The sequence below is a fragment of the Belonocnema kinseyi genome, chromosome 7 (genome assembly GCF_010883055.1).
Source record: "Belonocnema kinseyi isolate 2016_QV_RU_SX_M_011 chromosome 7, B_treatae_v1, whole genome shotgun sequence".
In the NCBI taxonomy this organism is placed as follows: domain Eukaryota; kingdom Metazoa; phylum Arthropoda; class Insecta; order Hymenoptera; family Cynipidae; genus Belonocnema; species Belonocnema kinseyi.
This window is the reverse complement of record NC_046663.1, coordinates 38458421-38468241: the sequence shown is the minus strand read 5'-3', so window position 1 is coordinate 38468241 and position 9821 is coordinate 38458421. Positions and strand designations below refer to the sequence as shown.

At 27.1% G+C, this 9821-nt stretch overlaps 1 protein-coding gene across 1 annotated transcript in view; it reads right to left on the bottom strand.

Annotated features, from left to right (window-relative positions):
• Positions 1–9821, bottom strand: part of LOC117175841 (probable citrate synthase 2, mitochondrial) — a 43850-nt gene that overhangs the window by 8337 nt on the left and 25692 nt on the right. The window contains exons 2-3 of the mRNA XM_033365619.1: positions 7147–7302; positions 2093–3016 (exon numbers count right to left, since the gene is read on the bottom strand). Coding sequence (XP_033221510.1) covers positions 2093–3016; positions 7147–7302 — 1080 coding nt within the window. The remainder of the gene's footprint in view (positions 1–2092; positions 3017–7146; positions 7303–9821) is intronic.

Below are 9821 nucleotides of genomic sequence, written 5' to 3'. Positions count from 1 at the left end.
TTAAACACTTGTCCATAAATAATATAAATAACCATGAAGACATAACGCATCCTTGTCTAACTCCTTGAACAATATCGAAACAGTCACTCAGTTTCCCATTCCAAATATTACACTCCGAATTAAGAATTCATATTTGTTGTTGTAAATTTAACTATTAAAATAAACTTGAACTCCTTTATTAAACAATCATTATATTTGTTGAGAATTGAACTATTTTGTTAAAAATGAGTAGTTTTTTTTATTAGTAATGATTTTTTTTACTGAAAATTAATTTTTAGTTTAAAATTCGTCTTTTTATATTGAATTAAACTATTTTTTATGTAAAATTAAATTCCCTTTTTTGTTGAAATATCTATGATTACATTATTCGTATAAAATTCATCTTTTTTGGTTGAAAGTTTATCTACTGCGATTAAACTTGAACTACTTTGTCAAAAGTTTGTTTTATTAGTTGAAGATTCATCTTTGGTTAAAATTTAGTTTTTTTATTGAAGATCAATTTTTCTTGTAATTAATTCATTATTTTAACTGAACATTTAACTATTCTATTCTTTGGTTGAAAATTAATCTTTGTTAGTTGAAAATTTTAGTTTCTTCTCACCTTTTTCAAAAGAAAATGTAGCTGTTGACAATTAATTTTATTTTTTGTTAAAACGTAAACTATTTGTTTGCAAATTTATCTTTGTAAATTGAAGATTAAACTATTTGGTTAAAAATGCAGCTGTTACTGTTTGCACTTCAATATTTTTTTTTCGTCTCTTTTGCTTGCAAGTTCAACTACATAGAATATTTTATAAACGGAATAAAACAGTATTTCAAAACAAAATGGTTGAATTCTTTATTTAATATTACTTTAATGTTAAACAGAAAAAGTTTAATTTAACTAAGAATGTGACTATTCCATTTTCTGTTGAAAATTCTTTTTTTTATTATTTTAAAATTCAACTATTTGGTTAAATACTTGTTTTTTTTTTATTTGAAAATTTAACTATTCCGTTAAAAAACCATGTCTTTTGTTTAAAAATTGTATTTTTTGGTAGAGAATTAAAACGGCCACCCTGTTTCAGTTGACCGGGAAAATGGAAAAACTTGACCGTGAAATGACCGGGAATTTGAAATCGTCCACCGAATCGGCGCACAGTGGGGAAGAAATGACTTGTGTTTTTTCAAGCTGATAATTGAACGAAAACGGATTTTCTTTTTAATTTCTACCAAAAGGGATGAATTTTCAAATCAAAAAGACAAATTTTTAATAAAATAGTGCTGTTTCCAAAGTCAGATATAATTTTTCGAATAAATGGATCTTATAGTATATAAAATTCTAATTATAAAAACGCGAATAAAATATTTTTTACATATTCTTTTCTATTTTTAATTTGATGTTGAAATATGAATTTTCTATTACGATGTCGAGTGGAGGGCCCCTTTGACGTCAAAGTGGTCGGATTTTCCACCAATGACAGCTCACGTGTCAGTGATTCTCAAATATCTTGTTCTGTGCCGATCTTTTGTTTTGATTATGTGCACATCGAAAATAGAAGTGGCAAAATATTGTTTAAAAAAAATGTCAAAGGAGGGTTTTGTAAAAACCAATAGAGAAAATCTAACGAAAATAGATATATTTATGGTATTTATAAAGAATTTATTGAAAAAGTACTTAAATGTAGCTGCTGTACTGAACAATTTCTAAATATGTAAGATTTTAAAATGTGTTTATAATTGCATTCACTTTTTTCCTTCAAAATACTACTGACTCGTAAAAAATGAAATATTAAAACAGGATAACTTTTTTTTGTCACATAATCCTGAAAAAAATAAAGCTACAAAATCAAAATAGTCTGAATTGACAGCAAACCATGGCCTAATCTCTTTATCATGAGTTTTGCATCGTCATATTGACAGATAATTATGAGAATCTCTGAGTCACGTGACACCAATTTGAATAACTGTTTTACCGCCTTCAATTTTTAATTATTTTATCCAAAATCGCGAAACAACCTTTATTATGGTAAAAAAGCAAAGAAATTGAACTAATTTTTTTAATTTTTCCCTGGCATCTCTAAATCCTAAAAATAATTTTTAAAAAATGTACCTTGAACAACTTGTCGTTGGGCAGATGCTTCAAGGCGAACTCCCTCTGGCACGTATACCTCGGATCCGTCTTCCTCAGCACCGCATGTCCATACCCAGGAACGACTTGTCCACTCTTGAGAGTATTCCAGATGAATTCCTTGAGCTTCTCGTCACTAGGATTCTCTCCAACCTGGGCCTGAAGTTTCTGAAGCCAGACAAGAACCTCCTGGTTGGCGAGTCCGTGAAGAGGACCAGCCAATCCATTCATGCCAGCTGCAAACGCCAGATAGGGATCCGACAAAGCCGATCCGACCAGATGAGTCGTGTGAGCCGACACATTTCCACCCTCGTGGTCCGAATGGATCGTCAAATAGAGACGCATGAGCTCGATAAATTCGGCATTATCATAGCCCAACATCGTCGAGAAATTCCAGGACCAGTCCTTGCCCGAATCCACGGATCCAATTCCCTTGCCGCCTTTGTAGAGGTTGCGATATATCGTCGCAGCGACCACAGGCAACTTGGCGATCAGGTTCATCGAGTCCTCGTAGACGCTCTCCCAGTATTTGCTTTTGTGCACGCCCCCCGTGTAAGCCTTGACGAATTCACTCTCGCTGTTGAGGAGGGTGATGGCGGCTGAAAATTGGGTCATGGGATGGAGGTGCTTGGGGAAGTCGTTGAGCGCCTTCGTCACGTGACTTGGCAGAGCACTCCTGGTGGACCATTCCTTGGAAATGGCCTTGACCTGAGCCTCGGTGGGAACGTCCCCGGTTATTAAGAGCCAGAAGAGACCTTCAGGAAGAGGTTCGGCACCACCGGGTGCCTTCGGCAGAAGCTTCTGACACTCGGGAATTGACTTTCCGCGGAATCTGATGCCCTCGTCGGCGTCGAGAACTGATGGCTCCCATACGAGACCTTTGATGCCTCTCATTCCTCCGTACATCTACGGATTCAAGACATTTCTCAGACGATTTTTTTATCAAGTTGGATTGGTCGATGGATTGAATTTATTTTAGGGCATTTGTTAAAATTGAAATTCTGATGCTATTTTGAATCCGTTTGCTTTCAATTATCTCTGATTCTTCTTTGAAATTTTAGGGAATTATTCGAAAAGTTTTTTTTCAGATCTTTTTCAATGTACTCTTAAAATTAATTGCTCATAAGAATAAATTATTTGAAACTTTCCCATGAATCCTAAGAAGTTTTTTATTATCTTTAATCCTTTTTGAAATTCTTAGTTTTAACTTTTTTTCAAAACCTTCAAAAATCTATGTTGTTTTCAACATGTTTAAATATTTTCTGGATTCAAATTGTTTTTAAATCTTGTTCAAACATCTGAATATCTCCCAAACTTACACGAATTTTTGCTTAAATTTTCATATCAAGATCATTTGGAGAATTTTCCTTCAGAATATATTATCTCGTCTTCTACATTTTTTTCGAAATTTATAATAAATCATTTAGAATTTTTTGAAATCTTTTAATTTTTTTCTCAAAATTCAGTTTATAAAATAAACAAAATTTTTGAAATTTTTCCAGGTATCTTAAGGAATGTTTTGTATTAATACCTCTTGAGACTTAACAAGATTCTTAAAAATCTTCTTGTTAGAAATCTTCAAAAACCTCGAAAATTCTTAAACATTTTTTTTTCAAACCTTCAAAAATCTATGTTTTGTTTTCAAATTTTTTAAAAATCTTTTTTGGGTTCAAATTGTTTTTAAATCTTCTTCAAACATCTAAATATCTCGTCAACTTACTCGAATTACTGCCTAAAATTTCTTATCAAGAAAACTTGAAGAATTTTGCTTCAAAATATTTTATCTCGTCTTTTACAATCTTTTTCGAAATTTCTAATAAATAATTTAGAATTTTTTGAACTCTTTGTTAATTTTTTCTCAAGTCATTTCATAAAAAAAAATTTTGAAATATTTTTTTTACCAAAAATAATATTGCAATTTTTCCAACTTTTTTGTTACAACTTCAAGTTCTTGCAATTCAAAAAGAAAATTTTTACGATTTATAATCATGAGTTGTTGTGATACGGTGAAAAAAACCTAAAAATGAGCCCAAGAACATTGAAAAATATTGAATATTTCCGAAGTTATTGAAAATTTAAGAAAAAATTGTAATTTACACTATTTTTGCAATATCTACTTAAAAACTAGAAAAATTGGTTTCACCCTGGACTTTTTTTTATACAGGATTTCGAAAACAATCAACATTTTAAAGATAAATTGTTTTAGCTCTGATACAATTAAAATTAAGAGAATTTATTCAGTCATAAATAAAGAGGTGGCCTAAAACTTTTGCACGGAAGTGTACGTACCCCATAAAATCGAAATACTTCGAATCTTTTAAAATACTCTAAAGCTTTCAAATCTTCTGAGATTCTTGGAAAACTCCGTAATTAAAAAAAAATTATTTTGTTCCAAATTCGTGTATTTTGTTGAAAATTCGTATTTTTGGTAGAAAATTAAAATATGTGATTGAAAAAAAAAATTTTTGCATGAAAATTTTCGTTGGTTGAAAATCGATATTTTTTTAGTTAGAACTAATTTTTTTAACTGATGGTATAAGTATACTATTTATGATTGGAAATTGATATTTTTAATTAAAAATTGATCTTCTCTAGTTGAAAATTAATTTATTTGGTTGAAAATTGTTTCTTTTTATTGAGAAATAATTTTTTAAGATAACTATTCTATTTTTGGTTGAAAATTGATACTTTTGATTAAAAATTGATCCTTTATACTTCAAAATTCATGTATTTTATTGAAATTATGTCTTTTTCTCGTTGAAAAATGAAAATAATTGGTTACAAATTTTAACTATTTATGTGAAAATTTATCTTTTTAGTAGAGAATTAATTTTTTTTGTTGAAAAATCATTTTTAGCACATTGAAAATTTTTAGTTGAAAATTGATCTTTTCTAGTTTGAAATGCGTGTTTTATTAAAAATTGGTCTTTTCGTAGAAAATTAATCTTCTCGGTTAAAAATTCATCCTTCTTGGTTATAAATACAACAATTTGGTAGAAAATTTAACTATTGGATTGAAAATTAACTTTTTGGTTGAAAATTTATTTTTTAGTTCAAATTCTTTTATTGAGAATTAATTTTTATAACTCAAAATGTAATCATTCTCTTTTGGTGGTTCAAAATTTATGGATTTTTTTTAATTTGTTTTTTTTTCTTTTAGTAGAAAATTAATCTTCTTGGTTGAAAATTAAAGTATTTCGTAATTTGATAGAAATTCAACTAAATGGTTAAAAATAAAAACTATTTATTTTAAAATTTCACTTTCTGATAGAAAATTCATCCTTTTTGGTACAAAATTTCTTTTTAGTTAAAAACTATTTTTTTTTTTTTTGTTATTTGAGAATTAATTTTTTAGACTGAAAATATAACTACCATTCTTGGTGGAAAATTGATATTTTGAATTGGCAATTTTTTGTTTTTTTAGTTGAAAATTTAACTTCTTGTTTGAGAATTCATCTTTTTGGTATAAAATTCATCTACTTGGTCGAAAATTGAAATTTTAATGTAGAAAAATAAACTGAATGGTTAAAAATTAAACTATTTATTTAAAAGTTTTACATTTTGTTAGATAATTACTTTTTTAATTAAAAAATCATATTTTTTGGATGAAAATGAATCTTTTTTAATAGAAAATTAATCTTCTTGGTAGAAAATTGTCTTTTTCGTTTGTTTGAGAATTAACTTTTTTTAATTGAAAATATAGTCATACCACTTTTTAGCTCAAAATTGTTTCTTTTTTTTTGTACATTTTTCTTTAAAATCTTCTACATTCTTTTCTCGAAATTTCATAACTTAAGAAAATTCTTTTTTAATCTTGTCAGGCCTAAACTTTCGAATCTTAAAAAAGTATTTAAATTTTTCCTAATTTGTTTTTTTAAATTCTGTAAAATTAAAAAAATTACCTTAAAATCTGACCATTTTTTAAATCTTTTGGAATGTTTTGAAATAATTTTTTGAAATTAATCTTTTAAGATAATCGTGAAATCTTACAAAATTCTTTAAAAATATTACAAGTTCTTAATATTTTTTAATCATTTAAAAACTTCGGAATATCTCTCAATTTCACTCAAATTTTCCCTAAAATTATGAAATATGGAAAAATTTTGGTTTGAAATATTTTACATTCTTTTTAAAAATTGTCGAAAATAATTAAAAATATTTTGTAATTTTTTCAATTTTCTCTTAGAATTAATTACAAAACAATCATTTAAAAGTTTCCAATGAATCTTAAGAACATTTTTTTCAATCTCTTGACACTGCAAAATTCAGTTTACCTAAACATTTTGTAAATCCTGTAAAAAGGAATAAAATAAAACCTAAACCATTTAAAATTTTTTCCAGAAATTTTGAAAAAAATTTAATCTCAAATTTTTCATAATTAACAAAAAGCCTCTATTTTTTCGAATTCTTCAAAATAAGTTTTTTTTTTATCCATAATTTAATTTTTCTTATCTCTTGAAAATGTGATGATTTTAATTATTCTTTACATTTTAATACATAAAATCACTTTTTTAAAAGTAAAGAAAAAATTTAAATCCAAGGTTCTCATAAAAAAATTAAAGTACATTTCCAAGTTTTCAAGGTTTAAAAAATGCTGGCAATCAAATGTTTCCTGCGCGGTTTAGCGCGCGTATAATATTGCTAGTGAAATAATGAATGACACGTGAAAATATAAAATGTGACAATAATCAGAAAATAAGGAAAAGAAGATTAAAAAGCTCTGATAAGAAATGAGCATTCATATCGTGATCAAATATCACCCCGCCATCGCATGAAGACGCAATTTATCTACCTAGTAAAAAACGTCACAGATCACACCACACTTAACACGAGTTCGCATTTAACGATGTTAAATGTGGAAAATTTTATCTACCGTATTCTGAAGTTTTTCATTTTCTACTTTATTATTAACATTAGAGATTTATTTAAAATTGCAGAAAATTCTAGTATATTATTTATGAAATAGTAGACTATAAATATTAAATTGTAAAAATTAAATATAAAAAACTTGAGTTTAAACATTGTAAAAATTGTACCATATCGACGGTGACTTCTCCAACTTTGGTCGCTCCATATTGTTTTCGGAAAGCCTTAATACGTTCCTGTTCCTTCGGGATCTTCTCACTCAGGACTTTTTTCAAGTCGGTAGATTCCGAGGACAATGAGCGCAGAGCAACTGCTGTCGACAGTTTCTGAAAAAAAAAGAAAATTTTTTTTCATTTGCAGTTCTCGTAAAGTTAGATTTACGAATTTTAAAAACAAACTTATGACTAAGGCCATTCTCAATACGTAATGTTTAATTCACAGTGTTGAATAACTAAAATAAAATTTACATTTTTTAAGAATGTTTAAATGCGAACGTGTCCAAATTAAAGAAGTTTGAATTTTAAAAGTTCTAAATTTAGATGGCTGCGGCAAAATTTGTTTACGACCATTAAAATCAAAAAATGCACCACTCAAAGAGAAACCTTTTTGAATTTTAAACTTTAAAAATTGAGGCCTAAAACATTTTTAATTCAAACTTTCAATAATCTGCATGTTCAAAATGGTAGCTTTTAACATTCAAATTAAACAATTTTAAACATTTATAAATTGAACGTTTTCAACTCGCATTAATAAAAATGTTGAAAATCAGACATGTTCCTCTTCCGAATCAGATAAACAATAAGCCAATTTCTTCTCTTTGAAATCAATGAAAAGCCTCTTCCAAAAGGAAAAAAAAACTTGAAAACCAAAATTTCCTCTCTGCCAGCTCAATCAGAATATTAAAAATTAAATATTGCCCTCTTCCAATTCAGAAGAAAGATTGAAAATAAAACGTACCCTCATTCAGCTTAATAAAAATGCTAAAAAGAAAAAAATCACCTCCAATTCAGAAAAAATAACCAAAATTTCGTCCCTTCAAACTCTAAAAATGGTTAAAATGAGAAAAATATCCCTCTTCTAATTCAGATTCTTTTTAATTTCCTCCCTTCCTAATTCACATAAATGTTGAAAATAAAAAATCACGCTCTTCCAATTGAGAGAAAAAAAGATTGTAAATAAAAAGTTTCCTCCTTCAAGTTTATAGAAATGCTACATAGAAAAAAAGACCCCCAATTCATTTAAAAAAATCAAATTTTCGTCCCTTCTAACTATAAAAATTTTTTAAATTAAAAAATGTCCCTCTTACAATTCTATAAAGTTAATAATTCTTCTCTAAATCTTAATAAAAATGTTAAAAAGCTAAAAACACCCTCTTCCAATTCCGAAAAAAGTGGAAACCTTTTCTAAATAAAAAAATAAAATAAAAAATTCTTCCCTAAATAAAAAAGAGAAAAGGATACTTCTTTCAATTCATAAAATAATGAAAACACAAAATTTCCTCCTTTCCAACTTAATAAAAATATAAAATATCGCACTACCAATTCAACAAAAATTAAATTGTTGTGAATACCAAAGTTGCCTGGCTAAAACTGAAAAAGGTAAAAATCAAAAAATTCCCCTTTCATTTCGGAAAAAATTTAAATACCAAAATCTTCTTTGAAACTTTAAGATTAAAATTTTTAAATTCAAGCGATCAATAATTTACGCGTATAAAAAATGGAAGATTTTAAAACTTTTAAATTAAACAATTTACATTTAAGTGCTGTTAAACTGCAAAAAAACATTTTTAGTTTCAAATTAATAATTGCTTAATTGTTACTTGTAAATTAAAATACAACGAATTGACTTGAAAATTACTTTTTTTTAATGCAATAATTAAAGTTGTAAAGTTCAAACAATATTTGAATACGCTTTGAGGTTGCGCAAAAGCGTTTTATTATGAATCTAAGTATTTAAATTATTAAAATTAAAAATATTATTATTATTATTAAAATTACTATTTTTTAAAAAAGAAAAATATTTTATAAAGTTTGAATTTTACGTTTAGATTTATTTAATTATGAAGGCTTTCGAATTGGAAGAGTTCAATTTTTAACGTTAAATACTCGAACTACAGCTCAATTGAAAAAATTATATTTACAATTGCTCAACACAAAAAGTGTTTTATAAAAATAAAACATTTTAAAGACTTTTAATAAAAATGGACGCTTAAAAATGAAGACCTGGAATTGATTTTTTTTTAAATAAATACAAATAATTTGTCAAATAAAATCCAAAAACTGAGCGTACAATGGAAAATTATTATTTTATTTTTTTTATTTTTAACAATTTTAAAAATCAAATACATTTTTCAAAATGTCAACTTTTCGGTAGGGATATTTGGTTAAAACTTTTTTTGCTGTTATCCAATATCAGTTATAAGTAATTTGGGAAATAAAATTCGACAACCGCGAAAAAAGTGCAAAATTACCATTTTTTCATTTTTAAAATTTTTTCATCAATTTTTCAAAATGACAGTTTTTCAGTTTTGATAATTGTAATTTCTTAAATAAAATCCAAAAATCGATCATTTGGGGAAAATTCTATAAAAAAATAAATTACAATTGTACACTTGAGTGCGTAGGTGGATAAAAAAATGGTTCTAATAGCGTGAATGCCGTCTAAAGAGGAGATTAAAACCCTTAAACGGTCAAAACGCCACTACCGGGACACTGCTTTTCAACGGCCAATAACTAAGACTATACGACACTAGAAAAAATTAAGACACATATATTTTTATTGCTTAAGATCTCCTCTTTCCGACGGTGCCAATGAAATTCCTCAAAAAATTTATTTATTATCCCAA